We start from the raw sequence: 23,181 nt of genomic DNA on the forward strand, positions 1-23,181 counted from the left end.
CCGGAGGGGAGAGGGGTTGGTGGCCTGCATTGGAACAAGGCCTCCCTGAGCCTGTGCACTCTGGGGAGAGCAAGAGAAAGCAGGAACAAGAAAGACAGATGTCCACACTAGGTGTGACAGCTTCACTGGAAGGCACACGGGCAGAGGCAGGCTTCGGCAGGAGGGCAGTAGCTGGTCATCAGCCTTGGCTTGAGCTCTGGCCCAGGATCACCAGCTGGTCTGGAGTTGGAGGGAAGACTTGGCAGTGAGGAACAAAGCTGCCACCTCCAGGCATCAGGCTCGAGGTGGAGCAAGTCCCCAAATCCTGATAGTGAGTGAGGTGGCAGCCTGAGCACCAGGGGCTGAGAGAAAGCAGAGTTGACATGTTCCCTACACTGTCACAAGATGGGTAGCATTCCTGCCAGGCCTGAAAGGTGGCCAGAATCTGGGACATGGTGGGGCAGCAGGCACATGGCTTGAGTCAAGAGCACAAGGTGGAGCTTGGGGCAAGTCCCAGGGACCCTGAGGCGATGCACAGGGGAGGGTCATGATTTGCCAGAATGCATGAGGAAATGGCAGGGGTTCCAGGAGGGTGGCAGGGAACAATCCAAAGACTTTGAGGTGACCTAGGTGGATGGTGACAAGGTGACAGAAGTGGTATTTGTCCCCTTAGGAACATCTATGAGGCCTGGTTCTGGGATCTCTGACACCACTGTGACAGACGAGTCCTCCCTCTGCTCCTTGTCCTTCCAGAGGGAGGCAGTCCCTCCTGCCTCAGCATCCCTGCGATGCCTGTGACCCTCAAGCACCAAGTCCATCACCATCCTTGAGCCAGACAGCTTCAGGGCACGCTGGGAGTGAGTGGTCTGGGGGTGGGGGGCACAGACAGCTCCCTCCTGACCTGCGTGCAGAGGTGGCAAAAGTGTCCACCAGGCAGGGTTAGGCCAAGTCCAACTCCCTGCAATGAAACAAAGAACAGGCAGGGATGGGGGAGAGATCTCTACTACAGACGGGAGGACCAAGGGGCTGGCCACACTCTGTCCTCCCCCAGACTTCAGGCCCTTCTGGGGCTCTTTGCAATTCGCTCTCCACCTCTGGACTTCTGTGCCATCTTTGTGTTGCCCAGTTATAGCAGAAACCCTGTCAAGTCAGTTTACCCAGAACCTCACCCTCATCGCCTGATCAAATCCCACATCTCCGACCTCCCCCTGGTGATGTCTGCTCGCCCAGGCTGCCTTCACAACCATCTTTAGCCTGCCCAGACTCTCTCTTGCTTAATAGTATTCCATCCACCAACACCTCCCTGCACCCTGGCTCCTTGACTATAAACCCTCATGTGCAGAGCCTGCTTCTTTTTTTTTTTTTTTTTTGTACTGGGGATCAAACTCAGGACCTTGAGCTTTTGAGGCAGGATTGGTGCCACTGAGCTAAATCCCTGATCCAAGCCCACTTCTATACTGAGGTCTCTTTCCCCTTTTTGCAGTAGTCCCTGAATTAAATTGGTCTTTAGCACTTTAACTACTGGCCAGCTCTGGCTTTTTTTCAGAGTGGCACTACTGCTACTTCCCCACTCTGGGCATGTGGAGGCTGGGCGGGGCCCTGTGCCAGCACCCTTCTATTCCAGGTTCTTTTGCTGCTCTACCATGGGAGCCTAGGAGCAGCCAGGAGAGCTTCCTGTAGGAGGAGACAGCTGCTGTGCAAGTCCTGGGAGCTGAGCTGGAATGAGCTCTGCCCAGCCAAGGGGCCAGACCCTGATGGGGACTCAAGGCCACCCCAAAGCCCAAGTGTGTATACAGAGACATCTTGGGCCTCACAGGTTGCAAACAGGTTCAGAAGCCTGGTACTTCTTCCCCTATTTGCTGTGTGCACACAGGTGAGCCACAGAAGGCTGGTGCACAAGGGAGCTTCCTGGCCACTGCTGCATGGCCACATGACCTTCCAGCCTCCTCCAGGAGGTTAGGGTAGGGCCTGGGCCACAACAACCCTGGTGAATTGTTTCATGAACACATTTGAATATTCCCCTCCCTCATCCCCTACAAACTGCTTGGAGATACATAACACAGGCGTGGGAATTATTTTACTGTTTTGTTTTGGTTTGGTTTTTGGTAATTGGACCCAGTGTCTTTACACTGAGCTATATCCCCAGCCCTTTCTATAAAAATTTTTTTACTTTGAGACCAGGCTGGGTGCAGACATGCCACCCTCCTGCCTCATCCCAGAGTACTGGGATTACAGGTGTGTGCCACCACATCCAGCTGAGACATGGGAATTATATTAGTAACAAAAATATGTCCTCTCCTCTTTGCTGTCCATTAGATTTGTTACCTCTTATTTTGATGAAACTGCTTTAAAATCACTTCCTTCTCCTAGTGAATTTGGGACAATCTGTCACGACTGAGTTCAGCAGTATCAGGAAAGTCCAGCCAAGCAGCAGTGTCACTGTCCTTGTGTTGGGGTATCCTGGGGTGGCGGCCTGGGGCTGGTCTGGCAGCTCACCTACCTGTGGACAACCTAATGCCTGCTCTGAGTTCCCTCATGGTCATGTGGCCTGGGGACAAGCCAGCCACACTGCTGGAAGCAAGAGGCAAATATCATTAGTGAACAGTTTTAAATCACATGATTCAAAATTGGTTTGCATTTATATATTGTTCCACCACTAATGATTTGCTTATTTCTTTAACTTCTTTTTTTTTTTTTTTTTTTTTTGGTACCGGGGATCGAACTCAGGTCCTTGCGCTTGCAGGGCAGGCAGCGGAACCACTGAGCTAAATCCCCGGCCCTTGATTTGCTTATTTCTAACAAAAATAAATAGATACAGGAGAGGAAATTGAAGGATAGTGTAGCGGTGTTAAATCCTCGTCTACAACTTCAGGAAGGCAATACATAATGCCTCAAATAACGTCAAGAAATGGAATATAGGTGTATTGCTGAGAAGTTATGAAGCTGGGCGTGTTGGCGAATGCCTGTAGTCCCAGAGCTCTGGAAGGCTGAGGCAGGAGGATTGCAAATTTGAGCCCAGCTGAGACCTTGTCTCAAAAGTAAAAATTTTAATAGGGCTGGAAATGTAGCTCAGTGTAGAGGCACTGGTTTCAAGTCTCAGAAAAGAAGGAAGGAAGGAGACAGAAAAGGAGGGGAGGGATGGAGAGAATAAGAAAGAAAAGGAAAGGAGAAAATTATAATCTAAATATCAGAAAAAACAACTCAAATATTTGAAAAAAATTGGAAAAGGAGGGGAAGGGACTGAGGATGGGGGAGTGGACAAGGGTATCTGTACTTTGTCATAAGCCTTTGGGGCAGGCGTCAGGGAACAGCAAACTCCTAACATGGCACAAAGTAGCCCAAAGGGCAGCCCAAAGAAATATCTACCTAGTTGCCAAGAAAGCCCTCTGGCCATTATTATGCCTGAACGCCCCAGAAGGGGCCAGGAAGGACATCATACTTGGATCCCTCTGTCTGGCTCTGGTCTCTAAAATAAAACCTTCAGCTCTTTCCTGATTCCCTCACAAAAAACAATCTGTTGCTTAACTTATACAAATCCTTGCATATATGATAATTTTATGAGAAATTAAGACTAATTATACTCTTGGTAAATTTGTGGGAGTTTTAAAAACTCCTGTTGTATTTTTTCACTGGTCAGCCAGCCTTGTGGTCTGGACTGTCTTCTTCCTAAGTAAAACGGGGTGTGTGTGTGTGTGTGTGTTTGTGTGTGTGTGTGTGTGTGTTTGTGTGTGTGTGTGTATGTTGTACTGGGGCTCAAACCCAGGACACCCTACAGGCTAGACAATAGCAGCTCTTTTATTTTATTTTGAGAGAATGTCTCACTACGCTGCCCAGCTGCCCTCTAACTTGTTAGACGCCTGCCTGTTCGTCTCCTGAATGCCTGGGATTACAGGCATGCAGCACCATGCCGCCTGTAAAAGCCCTTTTCTTTATGCTCTGGTCTCCACGTTTGCTTTTCCATTTCCCAGTGTATGAGTGGGAATCAAGGAGCCGGGACACTGTAGAACCTTTGTGGCCCAGCACTGCCACATCAACTCCTAGCGGGCAGCTCAGCTGTGAGGACTGAATATGTCAGTGCACTGGGAAGTCAGAGAGGGCACTGCTCTCTGACTATGTAATCAGATTGCTTTCTCCCGTGTAACTCACCACCTGGGTGATTCCATAAGAGATCTGTTGTTTGTTTGTTGTTGTTTTTGGAGACAGAGTCTCGCCATGCTGGTCAGGCTGGCCTCCAACTACTGGGCTTCAGCAGTCTTCCTGCCTCAGCCTCCTGAGCAGTGGAATTACAGCCCTGTAACACCATTCCTGGCAATAGGGGATTTTCAAGTCTAAGGCAGGAAACCGTGATGGAAGTGGAGCACAAAACAGCCACTAATATGTGTGAAGCTAAAGTAGCAAATCATACTTAGCCTCCAAAGGAAGCCACCAGGCCACCTCCCATGATGCAAACAAAACCACAGGGGTTCTTTCCCCAAAGAGGACACAAAACTCCTTTCTCCATCTTTGGATGATGCCATTCCTCTTCTAGATGAGACCACTGTCTTTTAAATAAATTTTCTTCAGCTTAGATATTGAGATATGAAGTTACCTGGAGCCAGGCGTGGTGGCACACACCTGTAATCCCAGCTGAGGTAGGAGGATTGAAAGTTCATGCCCAACCTAGGCAATGTAGTGAGACTCGCTCTCAAAATTAAAAATTAAAAAAGGGCCTGGGATGTAACTTAGTGCAAAGACCCTGGGTTCCATTTTCAGTACTACAAAATAAAGAAAGAAAGAGGGGCTAGGGATTTAGCTCAGTGGTTCTGCCGCCTGCCTCACAAGCACAAGGTCCCGAGTTCAATCCCCGGTACCAAAAAAAAAACCAAACCAAAACAAAACAACAAAAAAAGAAAGAAATAATAAACCATGGTGAGTGCACTTTATGTTAGATGTTTGGGAACTGAGAGAGGGAGACAGAAAAGGCAGTTAGTATATAAACAAATAGATTCATATAAACATAAGTCCAAAGTACTCAAGCATTACAGCCCTCAGATCATGATCTGACGATATGATCACAGCTGACGTGGACAGCTGTCTTCTACGCTCAGTCCATCCTCTTTGCCCAAAGCAAGCACCCTGGTATGGCTGACCTTAACCAGAACCAGAACTGGGCATTCTGGGAAGCATAAGGAGAGGGGGGCCACGGGGCAGGAAAGGGGAGGAAGGGTGAGAGGCTCTGGCCAACTCCCACTGAGGAAACCCGATCCACACCAGGGCAGGGGAGAAGGGATGCCTCAGTTGTCCCAGACTCAGGCAAGGTAGCTGGGTGTTCCCAAGCCGCCACTTCAGGGCCAGCTACACTCTGGCATTTCTGGCTGCACATGCGGAAGAGGTACAGGTCTGGGCTGCTAAATCCAGGCTGGGGCGTGGGGGACCCACACATCTAAGCAGAGGCTCCACCCAGCAAGTTGTGGAACCCAGAATCAATGTTAGCCCGGCTCCTGTCCCCACATGGCCCAGCCCAGCCCACATCTCAGGCTGATTCCACTCTGAATGGGGAACACTTACTGAAGAAGAGGGCTGCTGTCCATTAGGGTCATAACTGACCTGCCTCATCCTCCCTCACCACCCTGTTCTTGACCCCCAGCCTTCAGCATTTCTGCTGGGGGGGGGCCTGGTCTAAGTGGGTGATCAAGACCCTTACCCTGGCAAGGTCAGGACCCCTGGTTGAATGAGAGGGACATCCCACCTCCCCATTGAACGTTACTGGGGTAAGTGGCTCCAGGCCCTGTGGGGAAAGGTTGAAGAAATCACTGCTGTCTCTGATTACTGTAGACAGTGCAATTATAAAGTCCTTCCATGGGGATCCAGCTCCTCTGGATCTGGGAACACTTGCAGGTCTAGAAACTGGTAGGCATTGTGACTTTCCATTGGGGAAGCTGACAATGTCCTTCATGGTCACTCGACTTTTTTGTGAGAGGTATAAGTCAAACAATGCCCTAGCAGCTGGCTACCCATCCTTCTTGGCCTTGGGAGCACTGTGGTCACTACACACCACCAAAGGCCTCCTTGGGTCTGTCCTCCTGGATGCCACTCTCATGGGCTCCTTACTGCTCACTTCTGTAGTCCTGTCCACCTTGCCCTAGCGGCCATTATAGCCATCCCTGCTAGTCCAAGATCCTGCCATCCTTATTAACATGAGGGGGTCAAGTTCCATGATTGCACCTCCAGGATGAGCCCTGGCCTACTACAGGGAAGAGCCCCTGCTAAGCTTCCTGAAGAGGCCACAGTCCCCTGCCCTACATGCTCTGTAGCTCCTTGGGGAGAGCAGCATCCATGCTGGTGTGGCCTCCTGGTTCCTACAGCTGGATCTTGCCCCATGCTTGGTGAGAAATCCTGACCCTCCCTGTGCAGAGGCAGTCCTTTCCCCGGGGACCTGGGAGATTGAGGCAAGACTTGCTTCCAGGGCTTTCACAGTGAGAAACTGGGACAGGGGAGAAGAGGAAACAAAGCAAAGGTGTGAAAGTGGTCTCACGCCAGCATGGTGGTACACTCCTATAATCGAAGCACTCTGGGAGGCTGAGGCAGGTGGGTCACAAGTTCAAGCCCAGTCTGGGTGACTTAGCAAGACCCTATCTCAAAATAAAAAATAAAACGGTCTGGGGATGTAGCTCAGTGGAAAAGCTCTAGGTTCAATCCTTACTACCACACACACACACATGCAGTCTCAAGTGCAAACCCTGAGAATTTGATCAGATCCTGTAGGCAAGCTCCCTCCCTGCCATCCTGACTGGAAGCAGGAGAACTTGGCTTGTCCCCCCATACCTAGCCTAATGGGTTAAGGGTTGACAAGGGGAGGTAGTTCTTAGGGACATTCAGCTTTTCTACATAGGTGGGTCCAAGTGCCTCCAGCAGCCCAAGTGCCATCTCCTAGTGAAGTTGGGAACGAAAGCTGGGGGCCAGGGGAACACAAGATCAGCCAGAAAGTATTGAAAGGGATTTGGCTGGCTGAATCTTATAATCCAGACTCTCAGGGAGCTGGGCATGGTGGTACATGCCTGAAATCCCAGCACTCTGGGAAGCTGAGGCTTGGTGACTTGGTGAGACCCTGTCTCAAAAAAGGGCTGAGGATGTAGCTCAGTGCAAAGGCCCTGTTCAATCCCCAACCCCTGGTGGGGGGAATCAAGGACTCTCAGGACTACGAGGGGACACCAGGCCTCATGGCTCCCTCTCCCCTAGTGGCCTTCCAACAGTGGCAAGTTCCACACCACCCCCAGCACTTCACACCGCATGTGGACTTGCAGGTGCTGAAACCTGCCTCCCCAAGCATTTACCTTCTGGTCTCTGTCCCTCTCATGAGGGTTTGTTGCATACTCCCATTCTCTGGACAAGGCCCGAACAGGCTAAAAGGGAAAGTCTGGGGTGAGGACTGGCCAAGGGACTTGCTCTAGAACATCCCCCCAAATTTCCTTAGAAATGAAGCCCCCATGGCAAGACAAATCCAGTGACAAGCAGAGACAAGACACTGCTCATTTTAATTTATTTTTCATATTTTGTTTCTCACTTACCAACACATGTGTAAAACATGGCAGGCTGTGTTAGGAAAGGAGAAGCAGGGAGGGAAGAGGGCAGTAATCAAGCAGCCACACGTGGGATGTCAGGGTGAGCAACAAGTGCTTGCGGGCCAGAGGTAGCCGGTGGCCGCTCCCCCAACCTGCTTTCCCTCTGCGCAAAGTCAGCAGTTGCTGCTGCTCTTACAGCCCCTGCCCCAGACGATTTGGTAAACAGCTTTTCTGTTGCTCTCAATCCTTGTCCTCAATGTATTTTCCCCACATTTCCAGCCAGGAGGCAGGGTCTGCCAGGCAGCCCCTACCCACCCTGGTCCAGAAGACCCCTGTCCCTGGTGTCAAGCGCCAACCGCCCGCCCCCGCCCCCCCCCCAGCAGCATCTGAACAACCTGAGCCAGGGCGGGGCTGTACCAAGCTGTGTGTGGGGGCAGGAGGCTCTTCTAGACCTTGGCGAGAACCCCAGAACGCTCTCTGCATTAGCCACAGATCGTTACCCCAGGAGATGCTAAGGGGCCGTAGGGGGCTTGCAAATGTGGCAGCATAGGGTTACAACAGCCTCTACGACCTGCCCACACAGAACCCCGGGCTGCCCTAGAAGGAAGGTTTACCTTCCGTCCACAGCAGGGCTTCCGGGCACTTGTTTGCACCCTGCCCCCTGCACATAGTTGCAAACATGGGCGTTTCCATCAGAATCATATCCACCCTGACCCATTTCCATCCTAACGTGTATTTTCAAGGCAAAAGCCACCAAGAGGACAATTCAATGACTCGGTCAGTTTTCTACCTGGTCCACATAAGTTTCTCCACCCTGCCAGTTTTTCTCCTTGAAATACTTCTCATCAAGATTCATCTTCTCCCTGCATGTCTCTCCATACAGACATCTTATTTCTCAGATGACTCTTGTTTCTGCAAAGTCTGATTTTTTTTTTATTTTTTTATTTTTTGCAAGAGAAAGAAAACAATGTGGCCAACTCTGCCTTAGCCATTGGCTTCCCCTGTGCTATCATAAATCTTGCGGATGGATTCTGGGGGGTGGGTGTGAATCTGTGAACCTGGAACTTCTCAAGGAATCCGAGGATGATGGAAGGAAGTCTTTTCTTTTCCATGGATATTCCAGGAAACCAAGAACTTGGGAGCGAGGTGTCTGGCCATCTCCACATGTGCGCCCAAGGGGCGGCACAGGTGACACCGACCCGCGTCCCCTGCGTGCTCCCCGGCCCTCCAGTCCCCCCAGGCGCGCGCATCACGCATCAGGGCGCCTGTCCGCTGCGGGAGCAGCGGCTCCCGAGGTTGGCTGGGGGCGTGGAGCTCCGCCGGGGGGCGCGGGCCGCGGTGCGCGCAGCAGACCGAGGCCCCGGGAGCGGCCCGCACCGTGCAGCTGGCGCTCGTGGCGGCGGATCTGCACCTTGTGGCGGAAGCGCTCACCGCAGTCCTCGCACACGTAGGGCCGCTCGCCCGAGTGAGTACGCCGATGCCGCAGCAGGTTGGAGGAGACGCTGAAGCGCTTGCCACAGTCGCCGCACGCATAGGGCCGCTCGCCCGTGTGTGTGCGCTGGTGCTGTACGAGCGCTGAGCTCTCGCTGAAGCGCTTGGAGCAGTAGGAGCAGGCGTAGGGCTTCTCGCCCGTGTGGATGCGCTGGTGGGTCACCAGGTTGGAGTGCTGCGAGAAGCCCTTGCCACACTCCCCACAGCGGTGCGGCCGCTCGCCCGTATGCGTGGCCTGGTGCCGCACCAGGTCCGTGCTGCGGCTGAAGCCCTTGCCGCACTCCCCGCAGATGGTCGGCCGGTCCCGCGCGCGCCGCCGCCGCCGCTGCCGCGCGGGGGTCAGTGCTGCGCTGCCTGCCGGGCCCGGGATGGCCACCACGGCCGGTGCGGCCACGGCGGGCAGCACCATGAGCTCCTGCAGCACCACGTAACCCGGAGGAGCCACCACGACGGCCGCCGGGGCCCCGGGGACCGCGGCCCCGTTCGCCCCTGCAGCAGCGGGTACCAGCTCCAGCTGTAGTTCGGGCTGCACGGGCGTCAACTCCAGCTGCACCTCCTGCGTCTGAGCGCCCAGGTCCACGGGGGTCAGCTCCAGCTGCACCTCCTGCTGCTCCAGTTGCTGCTGCTCCAACTGCTGCTGCTCCAACTGCCGCTCCAGCTGCTGCAGCTGTTCCTGTAGTTTGAGCTGCAGCTGCCTCTGCTCCTGCTGCCGTTCCAGCTCTTGTTGCCGCTCCAATTCCTGCTGCCGCTCCAGCTCCTGCTCTGACCCCAGATCCACGGGCATGAGCTCCAGCTCCACCTCTTCCTCCTCCTCTGGGTCCAATGCAGCAGGAGGCTGCTGCAGAGGCTCCTGCTGCTGTTGCTGGAGCTGCCCCTGCTGCTGCAGCAAAAGCTGCTGCTGAATCTGTGCCTGCTGCTGCTGGAGCAACAGCTGCTGCTGTAACTGTTCCTGCTGCTGCAGCAACAGTAGTTGCTGTTGCTGGAGCTGCTTCTGCTGCTTTTGGAACTGTTGCTGCTGTAGTTGTTCTTGCTGTTGTAACAGTTGTTGCTGCTGTAGCACTTGCTGCTGCTGCTGCAAGAGTTGCTCTTGCACCTGCTTCTGCTGCTGCTGCTGCTGTAACTGTTCCTGCTGCTGCTGCTGCAATTGTTGCTCTTGCACCTGCCCTTCCACCTGTCCATGCTGTTGCATTAGCTGCAGCTGTGGCGTCGGTTTCTGGTGTTGCATGGACTGGTGATTTTCCTGTAGTTCCTGCTGAAGTTGAGGCAGCTGCTGTTTCCCATCCTGCTGCTCCTGTTGTAATTCTGGTTGATGTTCTAATAGTTGGTTCCGTGGTTGCTGCTTTTGTGGCTCATACTGTGACTGTTGCTGCAGTTCTGGCTGCTGCTCTAACTGTTGCTGTTGCAACTCTTGCTGTCCTGAATGGGCTTCCTCAGTGATGTTACTGGCCTCTCTTGGGGATGACGCTGCTGGTAGTTGTGGGCTGCCGCTCCTCTCTTCCTCCTCTTGACTCTCCTTACCACCGCTGCCACCTGTAATGGAAACGGCAGGAAGCCAGGAGAGAAGCATTTACAGGCACCTGTCTGGTCCAGTCCCCCACTCTGCCCCTTACCCTTCCCACACACAGCCACTCATGCACTAATGAGCTCAGCAGAGACCTAAAAGCATTAGATCAACAGACAGTAGCAGCATGACAGACAGTGAAATGCCAGGGGTGGAGGCTTGCTTAGATATGTGCCCAAGGGAATGTTGGTCACTTCACTCTGGTCCCCAGCTCCCTAACCTCTTCTCTGGGCTTCCCTTCATACAAGCTTAGATCTTGGCACCTATACTAAGACATGTGCCAATGGCTCCCAACACCATTCTCGGTGAAGTCCCTTGTGCTTCATCCACATTCACTGGAAATCAGAGAACCACCCATTCCAGTGGCTGAAGCCATGTTGAAGCCATCACCTCAGTGATGGCCACACCTTCAATAAATGAACCCAGCTTCTCTGTAAATAATAAGCACTTCTCCAAAGCTGCCTGGAAGGGGTACCACAAACAGTTTTGAGAAATCACCAAAGTGATTTGAAACCAGTTTTCAGGTGGGCAGCCCTCATTTCAGAACCTGATTTCCGATTAGCAGCTGTCCTGTCCCCTAAAGGGTCAAGAGCCTGGAACATTCTCTATGGCCTTCCAGGTGCTTGAAAATTCCCTCTACTTGGAGATCCTCAGGATTCAACTAGCTCTGTTTGAAACACTCAGACTAAAAGTGTTCTGGGTTGACATTCAAGAATGAAAAAGGACTAAGCCTCGTGGAGACTGGCTAATTAATTTCATGGAACCTCAGTTTCCCTTTTTGCAAAAGGAGATATATCCTTCTTGGGAACACTGAAATCCAGACAGGATCAATGTAGAGCCTCAGTACTGGGTGAGGGGTGAGGTGCAAACATGGGAGTTACTCCATTACTACATTTTTCCCTTCTGCACAACGCCCAAATTCAGTTTCTCTAAATATTTCTTTTTTTTGGTACCAGGGATCGAACTTGGGACCTTGCGCTTGTGAGGCAGGCACCGGAACCACTGAGCTAAATCCCCAGCCCACTAAATATTAATATTTTACTATCAGAAAACCCTAATTCATTACACGTGTGAACCTAGGAATTTCTCTTTTTGCAAATTCAATTTCAACATATGTTCTTCCCACAAGATCCTGTTTTAAATTTTTTAATAGAAACCAGTGGTTTGACTGATAAAATTTTTGCTTTCTGGCCATTTCTCCAGGAATATATTGATTTAATAAAACCAAAGGATATCTACATGTATATAATCCTCTTTTAGAAAAATATTTCTAATGATCCTTGCTCAGGGTAATAATCAGGGAGTGCATTTTTCAGAGTCACTCACACCAGCTGGGGGTATGCAGGTAGTGGATGAAGACAGCCATGAAAACCTGTCCCTGTAGCAAGTCTGAGGTCTCTTAGGCACTCCCTTCTCCCACCTCCTCTGGGAGCCACAGGGACAAATCATACCTCTGTGTGACTCTCATACCTAGCTTAGCCACCTTCTCACTGTGACTTTCTGGGGCAGTAATTCCAGCATTTTTATCAAAGACAACTTGTAAATATGTACTTAAGTGTTGCTTAATATGTATACCCTTGCAAGATTGTCAGTTAAATTTATAAATCAGAAGGATCCTAGCCAGGCACATGCCTGTCATAACAGCACTCTGGGAAGCTTCGGCAGAAGTTCAAGCAAATTCAAGCCCAGCCTGGACAGCTTCGCAGCTTAGCAAGATCCTGTCTGAAAATAAAAAAATTTTTAAAAAGAGGTGGGGATATAACTCAGTGTGAAAGCCCTGGGTAAAATCCCCAGTACTGAAGGGAAAAAAAAAAAAAGAGAGATTTTGTTTAGTCCATATGTCCTCATCAACCCTTCCAATGCCATCTGTCCTTCCAAGCTCTGTTCAACTCTGCTCTGGGCCCTATTCAGTGCCCTTAAGTGCCCAACAGGAAGCAGGCTCTCCTGACTACGGCCACGGTAGAAGGCTCATAGAGGTCCTGAAGACTTGGCAGCACATTTGCCTCTGGCATCAGGTGGAGAAAAACAGATGGAAGCAGTGGTGTAGGAGAAGTGGACAGGGGGAGAGGCCACAAGAGAAAGAAGCCAGAGTCAATGCCTGAGGCACAAGGGGCAAAGAGGAGAGTATTTTTGTCCCAGAGTACATCCGAGAACTGGGGACCAGAACCAGGGCCAGGTAGGAGGACGGTGGAGCCACCTGACTATGGGGCATCTGGGACCAAGTTCCGGCTAGCACCAGTGTGGGGGGTCCCCTTGCCAGGAAGACCTCAGGCTGATTGAGCCACCTGGGAAAATCCCAGGGCCAACATGCAGGTGTGACTCAAGGCAGCTGAAGCTGCAGGTTTTAGTGGGTGTGGGCTGCCAGCCACACCAGAGTACCTCTCTCTGCCACAGCTGGCCTTGCGTTCTGTCAAAGGACCCTCACTGGGCAAGTCTCACCATCCCTCCCCAGCCCTCACCTGAGAGGGTGTCAGGCCCTGGGCCTCCATCCGCAAGACATCGAAGCTCCAACACGAAGGTCTCTGTTGCCGGCTCCAGTTCCATCCTGTCGGTCACACCGGAGTCTCTGGGACCCGGCTGTGCTGAGAGGGAGGAAGGAAGGTGGGAGGTGACAGCTTCTCCTGGCTATTCTGGGGGCTCCATCTCAGCCCCAGTAGAGCTGGTGGTCACTCCTCATTGAGACATGATTGAGGGAACCAGCCCTCCAGAGGCAGTGAGCCAGAGTCATAAAGGGACATTCAGGGGTGCTCTCAGGCAGAAGAATGAATGTCCATGTCACATTTCCCCTGCCGCCTTCAAAGGATGTCAATTCCCTCGGTCTCCCCAGGCCTCCTGGGTGCTCTGGTCTGGGAGCTCGTCCAGCCTTCCAAGGCCACCGGCAGGCCACACACGTCAGGTGCCACCCCAGCTCCCTGAGAAGCCAGGTCCTCAGAGCACTGTAGCCCAGGGCAGGGGATGCCGGCCTGTCGTGCTCCTGAACCCACCTCGCAGAGGTGGCCCCACACCCAGGTCTCCCCTCTCCCTCACCCGGGCTGACTCCCCCTCCCTGGGCCTTCCCAAAGTCAGTGCAAACCCTCCTAAGAGAGGCAACCGAGGGCCTCACCTGGGACAGCATTTCCGGCGGGCGGGCGGGGCGGCAACCCCTGCACTCGGGGAGGTGTGGTCAGCGGAGGCTGCAAGGTGAAGGCCAGAGCATTCAGCCGGCTCCTTCTGGAGGCGCCTCCATCCAGGGAGGCGCAGACCACTCCGGGGGACCCTTCTGGGCACACCGGAGGGTCCGGGCTGTCAGGGCTGCCGAGGTCGCCCTGGGCCAAGAGAAGGGGCAGAGTGGAGTTCCCGGGCAGAAGTTGGTGACGACTCTCAGGTGGGGGCGCGGCCCAGAGGCAGAGCCCCGGATCCGGCAAGGGGCTCAGGGGTCGCCCCGGGGGACCATCGCGCTCCGCAGGGCCCGGGCCGGGGCCCTAGCTCGGCCCCGCTGGGTGGACCGGGCTGGGGTCAGCAGGGGCCGCGTGACACGGTTCCTGGGCAGCCGCCGGCCACAGGTGCCCAGAGTCCGCGGGCGGCCTGGGCCGAGGCGCGGGGCGCGGGGGGCGGGCGCCGCGGCCGGGCCGGATCCCCGTTCGCTCGCCCGCCCGCCCTCCCGTGCGTGCGTCCGTGCGGGCAGCCGGCCGGGCCGGGGCGGGGGCGCGGGGCCGGCACAGGAAGTCCCCCCGGCATCCGCATCCTGTCCCCCGCCCCTGCCCCCCGCCGCGCCCCCGCGCCCCGGCCCCCGCGCCCCGGCCCCCGCCGCTGCCGTCCCTGCCGCCGCCGCCGCCGCTCTAGGCCGCCGCCAGCTCGGTGGGCTTAACCCTTCCGGGCCCGGCCACTCACCGGGGCCGGGGACCGGATGCAGGGCGCCGCGTGCGTCCCGGGCCGGTGGGTGCCGAGCGCGGCGCGCGCTGCAGAGCATCCCCGGTGCGCGTGTCCGCGCACCACGGTTGGCGACTGTCGCTGCAGGGGTGCGGCGAGAGGGGATCCCGGCGGGCCATGCCACCCCTGGAGGACACAGGCAGGGCCTGGGACGCCCCCCGCCCCCCGCAGAGGTACAAATTGGCGCTTATTAGCTTTTAATTAGATAATGCTTCTTAATGAAGAGGCCCCAGCAGGTTCTGAAGAGAACAAACCCCTCCACACTTTGCACCTCTGGGTTGGCCAGGACAGGCCAGAAGGGAGTTTGGGACAGCCAGGGCAGCAGCTCTGACCCGGATGGATCCAGTGGGCCATCGAGCCACCCTCCTGAACTGGCAGAGATGGGCCCTGTCTTCCAAGTGGCCATGTCCTCTGTCGTTTCTTTCTCTCTCTCACATGCCAGGCTGCTTCCTGGCCGGGTCAGGGGTCTCCTCTCACAGAGTGCCGACCTGACCATCTCCACGTCCCCCACTTTGCCTTACTGTCCTCCAATCTGGACAATAAACACAAGCATCTTGATGCGCAAATTCTCTTGAAACCCCCAAAGGTCGGGTAACAGAGAGCCTCCTGAGATGGAGTGGGAACACCCACTGCAGTGGGACCGGGCCCTCATGGGGTTACAGCCCTGTCTCCCTGCTTACAGCACTGCCGCAGGCACACTGAGATTCTTCCCGACTCCCATGGACACTGGACTCTGGTTGGGGCTGGCCTTCTGGCCCTGGGCCGAAAAGCCCGCCCTCTGAAGGCTTCACCCTGACACCAGCAGCTCCAGAGGGCAGAGAGTGTGTCACCTCATGGGGGAACAAGTGTAGCAACAAGAACCTGGTTCTGGAGACAGGATAATCTGGGGACACAGGACCTCTTGCAGCCAGGTGGCCAGATGCGGTGTTCCCTTCGGTCTGTGAGGTGAAGATAGCAGCCGCCAGCCAGGAGTGCAGGAACCAGGGAGTGACAGAGGAGATGTGCATGGACAAGGGGCAAGTGTTCACGTCCCCTCCCCTGGGAGGACGGTGGGGACAAAGTTGTCCCTCTGCCTTCTCCTCCTCCGGTGTGGCCTTACCTCTGGAACCCTTAACCTCTGCTCTGCTGGATTCTTTCCAACAGCATCTACGTGCCCTCAGCGCTTCCTCATCTTCAAAACATGCCTCGCCTCCCCTCCCCTCCCCTCCCCTCCCCTCCCCTCCCCCCTTTCCCCTCCGCTGCTGTTCCCTTCTTCCCCTGTCCACGTCCCTCCCAACAGACGCTAGCTCCCTGTTTTCTCCTGCCTCTAGGTGGTCCTGGACGGTCCTGCTGGACTGCTGGGAGGAAAACACCTTGGTCTCTCCCCTTGGTTCGGCCTGCCTGCCCCTCGCCCACCCATGTTTGCCGTGGGCTTTTCTCCCTGCCCCTGTGTTTCCCATCCCACATCAAGCACATGGTGCAACAGCTGTCCTTCTTCTTCCTTCCTTCTCCCTCTACTTTTTCTCAAGGTAACAGACATACCTAGCTGGATGTCCCAATGGTTCTATACAGCTTGTAGCAACGATAAGTTTATCTTACTTCTGAGTCTACTCCCATTTTTCTGTATTTGTTGCCATATTTTTTTTGGTACTAGGGATCGAACTCAGGTCCTTGCGCTTGCACAGCTGGCGGCAAAACCACTGAGCTAAATCCCCAGCCCTGTTGCCATATTTTTAAATAACACACATAATGTTATTACTTGATTATATTTTAGAGAGTATCTATTGAAAGATGAAGATATTTATTTATTTATTTATTTAATTGTGGTACCAGGAATTGAACCCAGGGCTTTCACACTGAGTTTCATCCCTGGCCTTTTTCTTATTTTTTATCTTGAGGCAGAGTGTTGCTAAGTCACTGAGTTGCCCAGGCTGGGCTCAAATTTGCCATTGTCCTGCCTCAGCCTCCCAGAGTGCTAGGATTACAGACCTGCACCATCACACCTGGCAAAGATAACTCTTTAAATATCACATTCACATTCATACTTTCCCCCTCATCCTGCTGTCATGTAATAAAGACTTTACCTGTGTTTGCCTTGGTTCTTCGCAGAGCTTCTGTATCCTTGGGGTCACCAGGACTCCTTCAGGCTCTTCCCAGGCCTCATCTTGTAGGTCTCCTCATGGACCCTGGCTGGTCCTGCTTTATATCCTTTAAAATAAAACTATAGCCATAACATAGTGCTTCCTTGATTTCTGTGAGGTGCTCTAGTGAATGTTTAAACCTGAGTAGGTCATGGGAACTTTCCAAATTTGTAGCTAAAGCCAGGTGTGGTGGCGCACTATAATCCCAGCACTTGGGAGGCTGAGGCAGGAGGATTACCACAAATTTGAGTTCATCCTGGGCTATATAGCAAGACCTTGTCTAAAAAAACCAAAAGGCCGGGGGTTTAGCTCAGTGGTGCTCCCACCTGCCTCGCAAGTGCGAGGGCCTGAATTTGGTCCCTGGTACAAAATAAATAAATAAAATTTTAAAATAAAAAAAAACCAAAAACCAAAAAACAACAACAAAACATATAGCCAGTTGCTCAGAAGTGTCCTGGGGACCCTGAAACTTGTGTGTGGCATCTAAAAGTAAGGGCAGTCACACTGGGGACTCTACTGTTAACCTGTGGAATCAGTGCCGACTGATGGTCTGCAGTTTTGGTTAGATCCACATTTATCGTTTCCATAATTACACCTATGTGAACATCATTTTTTTTTTTTTTTTTTTTTTTTGGTACCAGGGATCGAACTCGGGTCCTTGCGCTTGCAGGGCAGGCGACGAAACCACGGAGCAAATCCCTGGCCCTATGTGAACATCATTTGTGGCTGATCCCAGTGAAGTCTTTTTGTTAGTTTCCTTCTGTACAACTCTTAGTTCTTGCTCATCTTTTTTAAAAATTCCTTTTATTTGAGTAATTCTTTGCTCAGAAAATCTTCCCACATCCATCCTCCTTGGCTCTGTAAGTGCATTTTCTCAACCCACTTCCCACTGGTCAGTCTGTTTTGTCGGACCCTCCGCTCCTCCTTCCAGGGGCTCCTGCCTCTGGACCCCAGGTGGCCAGGTCGTCCTGTCAGCCTGGGCTTCCCTGGGGACTTTCCTGGCTCCCTCACATCCTCTCTTACACTATTCTGGTTTCCTCACATCATATCTAGTCTGTCTTGATAACCTTGTTGTGATAGGAGACACTCAGTGCTCATCAAATATTCCAAGTGCTTGCCTATATTTCCAAGTCTTCCCAGTTAAAATGAGGGGTAAGTGACCAATTTGGCCAATACGCTACGAAGGAAAGTGGCATAAGTTACTTCTCTTTTTTTCCCCCTCAGAATTACAGATAAAACCAAGGGTCTGCGTTGAGCTACATCCCAAACCTTTTTACATTTTTTTGGTACCAGGGATTGAACTCGGGTCCTTGCGCTTGCAAGGCAGGTGGCGGAACCACTGAGCTAAATCCCCGGCCCCTAAATTTTTTTTTTTTTTTTGCTAAAGTTGCTAATTTGCTCAGGCTGAGCTCAAACTTGAGATCCTCCTGCCTCAGCCTCCCAGTGTGCTTCCATTACAGGCATGTGCCCAGCTGACATATACTACTTCTAAGCCAAAGCACGTAGTAGGTAGGAGCTAGGGTTCTACCTCTATCTCACTGCTCTCCTGCTCTGGTGGTGTTGGAGCAAATGCATTCCACATGGAGCTTTTGTCTGCCTGAGCCTGGGAAACTCCAGCCAGGGAAAGAGAAGAATTCTTACATAATTAAACAGAATACTGAGTACAGCAAAACTGCTACAAACATATTAAAAGTCCTGCAGTATCATTAAGGAGAAGGTGAGAATACCATAGATTAGTATCCCTAGTTTCAGAGAAGCAAAATGAGAGAGTGATATTATAGACAGCTACTCAGGTAATTACAGACACACAGTTCTAAGTGCTGCTATATGATGGGAGCCACATTAGCCACTGTTGCAAATGTGATTAGAAAGCAAGAACTTAGGAGCCCTGACTGGCCAGCCACAACCTAAGGTGCCACTAGAAGCAGAAAATGCCTTCAATCCCATTCAGACTCCTGAGATTTCATGAGTTCTTCCCAGAACTCATACCTAGAATACACCCAGAAGCCAACCAGCCAGGGAGACTGGGAAGTATAGTTTGTAGTCATCCAGCCTCCTGTAATACTGAGGAGACCATGGAAGAATGAGAACCAAACCAAGTGGCAACAGACCAAAACTGGCACATTCAGTAAGTTTGTACAGCAGACCCCTTGGCAACCCATGTTGAAAATGTAGACACTTTAGGGCTAAGCCACTGAGACTGACACTACAGCTAGCACTGATTATCTTGACTTTTGGTTTTTTGTGGTTTTTTGTGGGGTTTTTTTTGAGGCAGGGTCTCTCCCTTTGTAGTTCAGGCTGGCCCTGAACTCACTATTTAGCCCAGGCTGGCCTCGAACTGGAGGTGATCCTCCTGCCTCAGCCTTCCGAGTGCTGGGATCACAGGAGTGCACCACCACACCCGGCTATCTTGACTTTCATTTGGTGGAGCAGACTATTTAGCAGTCTTGAGAAAATGTACGTAGCAAGTGTACCTTTGGGAACCTTTCCATGATGTTAATTTTATGTGCCAACTGGATTGGGCCATGAGGTGTCTAGACGTTTGGCCAAACATTATTCAGGGTGTGTCTCTGAAGGTGTTTCTGGATTAGATTGACATTTTAATCAGGAGATTGAGTAAAGCAGATGGCCCTCCTACATGTAGGTGGACCTCATTCCAACAACTGCAGACCAGAGTAGCACAGAAAGACAGAGTAAGAGGGAATTTCTCCTGCTGCCTGGGAGAAGACAGTGATCTTTCTTGGACTGAAACCAGCTTTTCCCAGGTCTTGAGCTTGCCAGTTTTCAGACTCCACTCTATCCGATGGCCTCTCCGGGTCCTCAGGCCCTCAGATTTACAGTGGAACTACACATTGGCCCTCCTGCATCAATGCAGATCTTGAGACTTCTCAGCCTCCATCATTGCATGAGCAATTCTCCAGAGACCCTTCATTTCTAAGACGTCTTTCCCTTTGACTTTGCACGGATTATAGATTGGCACTTCTTTCCCCTTAGAATGTTGAAGTCTTGTCTTTTAGCTTCCAATGTGGCTGATGGAGAAGTCATGTGAAAGGGAAAGCTGTGGGCTAGGAGGGCTCCATGGGAAGTGGAATGTCCTAGACTTACAGCTGCCCCTGGACTGTGGCTGTGGGGTCGCAGGAAGTTGCGTCTCTCACTGGAGGTAACGGAGAAGGTTTGGAATAAGCACTGGGACACAGTGGCAAACTTCACAGTGGCACAGGCTGCCAGGAACCAGGACGAAGAGCAGGAGATGAGTGGTGGTGAAGGAGTGAAGCTTCATCTGTGGACCTCGGTTGTGCGCTCCTTTACATCATCCTGAAACCACCCCCAGCCCCTGTCCTTGGAAAAACTATCTTCCACAAAACTGGTCCCCAGTGCCAAAGAAGTTGGGGACTGCTTTCTCAGGGGTGAAGCTTTGGGGAGATGGTTAGGTTATGAAGGAGAGCCCTCTTGAATAAGATTAGTGTCCCCATAAAATAGGCCCAGAGAGACCTGCAGCCTCTTTCTGAGAACTCACCAAGAGGATGGTGCTCTGTAAATCAAGACAAACACCCTCACCAGACACTGAATCTAGCAACACCTTCATCTTAGACTTCCCAGACTCCATAACTGTGAGAGACAAATTTCTGTTGTTTATAAGCTGCCCAGTTTCTGGCATTTTAAAAATAGCAGCCAGAGTAGACTATGACACATTGGCATGATTCTGATTTTATAATCTGATTAGGGTCTTTCTCACCCACAAAACTGCCACTTATGCAAGTCAAGGAGTTTGGGTTGGTCTCCATTGTCTCCCTAGGACTTAGTATGACAGACATCCAGTAAGTGTTTGTTGGATGAATTGTGAGATGGAATCAAATTGGGGACGCCATGTTATACCTACTATTGCAGCAAAAACTACTCAGCACAGTAGCCAATATTTCACCCCCAGTCCACAGCGGTGAGGCATCTGACCAAAGGCAGGCAGCCCTCTCTGCCAGTAATCAGGAGCAGAGTCCTGTTGGAACCGAAGGTGTCTGGGTTGAACTGACTACTAGGGCACCTTAGGGAGGTGGTCTCTTGGGTTTCCAGTGATGAGAGGCCCAGAGTTCTCCTGGCTCCCCTCTCTTCTATGAACTGGTCTTGCATTCTTCCAATAAACTTATTTTGTTTGCCCAATTCACTCAAGATGGGTTTCTCTTGCATGCAAACAGATACTTCTAACAAATGTAAAAACTCTGACTAGACATGGTATATAGGCACTGACTTCCTAGGAAAAGGTAGGATATCTGGTATTGGTCACTGGGGAAAGGCAAGGAGATTTGCTATGTGTGTTCCAGGATGAGGAAAGGCACTCCATTAAGACAGATCAAGCTATCAGCTAGGGTCATTTGGGGTCATGTGTCCTCTGTTGAAGCTCAGATTAATGCAAAGGGATGCAGGACCATAGTGCAGGGCAGTTCTATGTGATGATGCTGGTTTCTTCCCAGCAAGACCTCGGCATTCCTTTGTAAGGCCCAGATGGAGCCAGGCCCTTCCAGGTCTGCTCTGAGAACATCTCAAAGACTAAGACTTGTAAAAATCTAGATCTGAAGTTGAATCCTGGGTCACTGGAAGGGAGCTCCACGTGGACTCTAGTTTGTTTGCTCATGCTGCCATAAGACAACTATGTGCCTTAAACAACAGAAATGTATCGTCTGCAAGTTCTGAGGCTAGAAGTCCAAAAGCAAGGTGGTCAGGAAGGCCGGTCACTTCTGAGGTGAGGCCTGGCAGACCGAACCCATTCCAGGCCTCTGCCCAGCCTCTGGCAGTTTGGTGGCAATGTTTGTTGGCCTTTGTCTTGTGGAGGCATCATCACAATCTCTTTCTTCATTTTTAGGGGTGTTTGTGTGTCCCATTTTTATAAGGATTATATTGGATTAGGCTCCATCCCAATGAACTCATGTTATCCCAACTAATTACATCTGCAGTGACCCTGTTTCCATATAAGGTACTGGGAGTTTAGGACTTCAACAATATGAACTTTTGGGTGGGGGAACAGAATTCAACCAATAATAGATTCACAGCCCTATCAGATGCTTTGTATGAGTTCAGGGCATTTACCGAGAAGGCTGGGGATGCTGACCATGGAAGGAGTGTCCTTGGAAGGACACAGGGACTAGACATCCTCCAGATCCTTTGAAACACCTCTCCTCCTCTGCTTCTGTCTGCCATCGCAGGGGTGCACTTGCCTCCGAGCCCAACCATGTCTTCTCACAAGACTTTCAGAATCAAGCAATTCCTGGCCAAGAAGCAAAAGCAGAATCGTCCCATTCCTCAATGGATTCGGATGAAGACTGGTAATAAAATCAGGTACAACTCCAAGAGGAGACACTGGAGGAGGACCAAGCTGGGACTGTAAAGAATTGAACATGAGATGCAGCATATTTCTCTCCCCTGAGTCACAAAATGATACATTCTTTATCATGGTCGAGATTACATTACCATATCAAGCTTAAATACGATTGGCTGGACAGTTGAATGTGCTTAATCAGGAATCTTGTCCTGTGATCACACTGAGTCAACAATAAATGTTTTGAAACCTTAACAAAAAAAAAAAGAAGAAAAGAAACACCTCTCTACCCCCAGAATGCCATGCCCCTGCAGGGGAGGGCTGACTGCTCCTTGGCTGCCTACACAGATGTCCCTGAACAATCAGAACCTGTATTCAGTACATCCCCAAGGACCAAACTCAGAACCTGAGGAGGGAGGAGAGGAACATCCAGGAAGAAAGTGGTCAGGACATATCAACTTATACTCCAAAAGTCTGAGACTTGTTGAAGAAGTGTAGTGAACTCAGTCCAGAGAGCAGAATGTGATGTGGGTCAAGCTGAACACAAGGACTATGTGCTATGTCTGTGTTTTTGTACCAACTTGTGCAGAGGGCATGGTGCCAGCAGCCTAGGGGGAGCCAATGCCAACCTGAATGACACATGAGCCTGTTCCTAGGAGCACTGGTCTTGGCCCAGGATTGAGGAGAAATCCAGAGACTTGGGGCAGGAATGCCGGGCTGGACGGATCTCGACATCTGTCCCCCATTCCCTCCTCAACTCTCTCTCCCATAAAGGCTCAGTGGACATCCCCCTGCCTGATTTGGGAAATGGGTTAGTGACAGAAGCACCAGGATCACTGAGCTGGTTCTTGGCCAGGTGTGTTTGTGAGCAGCCCATTCAAGTCGACTTCTTAGTTTGAGGTGGGATGGAAGGATGTTCAGCCAACTGAGGTCAGGAAGCAGCTCTGAACCTCCAGCAGCAAGGTGGGAGCACCATATGTATTGTTGGGCTGGAAACCAGTTCTCAAGGAATGGTTTCTGTGGTCAACAAAACCGGAGAGCAGCCCAGAGAGAAATACTTGATGTGTGTAACTCAAACCTTTTCAGTTGGAGAAAATGAAGCTTGACCCAGGCTGCTACACTGGCTGATGTGGCCTCATCTCTGCCATGGGACCAGCCCTTCCCATTTACCTGGTTTGAGGGACATGCCTGGGGCTGTCAGGCTTGGTCCCCTGGTGTGTCAGTCAACTTGGCTAGATTAAGAGGCTTAGGGGGTGGTGCACTCATCAGAGG

At 51.9% G+C, this 23,181-nt stretch overlaps 2 protein-coding genes across 4 annotated transcripts; one reads left to right on the top strand and one right to left on the bottom strand.

Annotated features, from left to right (window-relative positions):
• Positions 1-7,474: 7,474 nt before the first annotated feature.
• Positions 7,475-14,261, bottom strand: Znf853 (zinc finger protein 853). Of its 3 annotated transcripts, XM_021254712.2 has the most exons (4): positions 13,676-13,694; positions 13,032-13,154; positions 12,205-12,294; positions 7,475-10,541 (listed from the first exon to the last, which is right to left on the bottom strand). In XM_021254712.2, exons 3-4 carry the CDS (start codon positions 12,209-12,211, stop codon positions 8,770-8,772), a joined length of 1,779 nt encoding a protein of 592 aa, XP_021110371.1. In that variant the 5' UTR covers positions 12,212-12,294; positions 13,032-13,154; positions 13,676-13,694; the 3' UTR covers positions 7,475-8,769. The 3 variants fall into 3 exon arrangements, with proteins under 3 accessions (XP_021110371.1, XP_004840485.1, XP_087052628.1); XM_004840428.4 differs by lacking the exon at positions 12,205-12,294 and having other exon boundaries at positions 13,032-13,149; positions 13,676-14,261; XM_087196502.1 differs by lacking the exon at positions 12,205-12,294 and having other exon boundaries at positions 13,676-14,261.
• A 7,535-nt stretch (positions 14,262-21,796) lies between these two features.
• On the top strand, positions 21,797-22,052 carry LOC101703906 (large ribosomal subunit protein eL39). The gene has a single exon (XM_004840430.4). The coding sequence runs from the start codon at positions 21,823-21,825 to the stop codon at positions 21,976-21,978; it is 156 nt and encodes a 51-aa protein (XP_004840487.1). The 5' UTR covers positions 21,797-21,822; the 3' UTR covers positions 21,979-22,052.
• The last annotated feature ends 1,129 nt before the right edge of the window (positions 22,053-23,181 follow it).

This window comes from Heterocephalus glaber, unplaced genomic scaffold (assembly GCF_053883595.1).
Source record: "Heterocephalus glaber isolate CG9 unplaced genomic scaffold, H.glaber_assembly_v1.0 deba00001610, whole genome shotgun sequence".
NCBI classification, from domain to species: Eukaryota; Metazoa; Chordata; class Mammalia; order Rodentia; family Bathyergidae; genus Heterocephalus; species Heterocephalus glaber.

Excerpts from the sequence above, each read along its gene's own strand:
- Znf853 (XM_004840428.4), bottom strand. Across the intron at positions 10,542-13,031 it reads AGGGCCTGACACCCTCTCAG|GTGGCAGCGGTGGTAAGGAG; the intron begins GTGAGGGCTGGG and ends TTTCCATTACAG.
- LOC101703906 (XM_004840430.4), top strand. The coding sequence starts at position 21,823 with ATGTCTTCTCACAAGACTTTCAGAATCAAGCAATTCCTGGCCAAGAAG.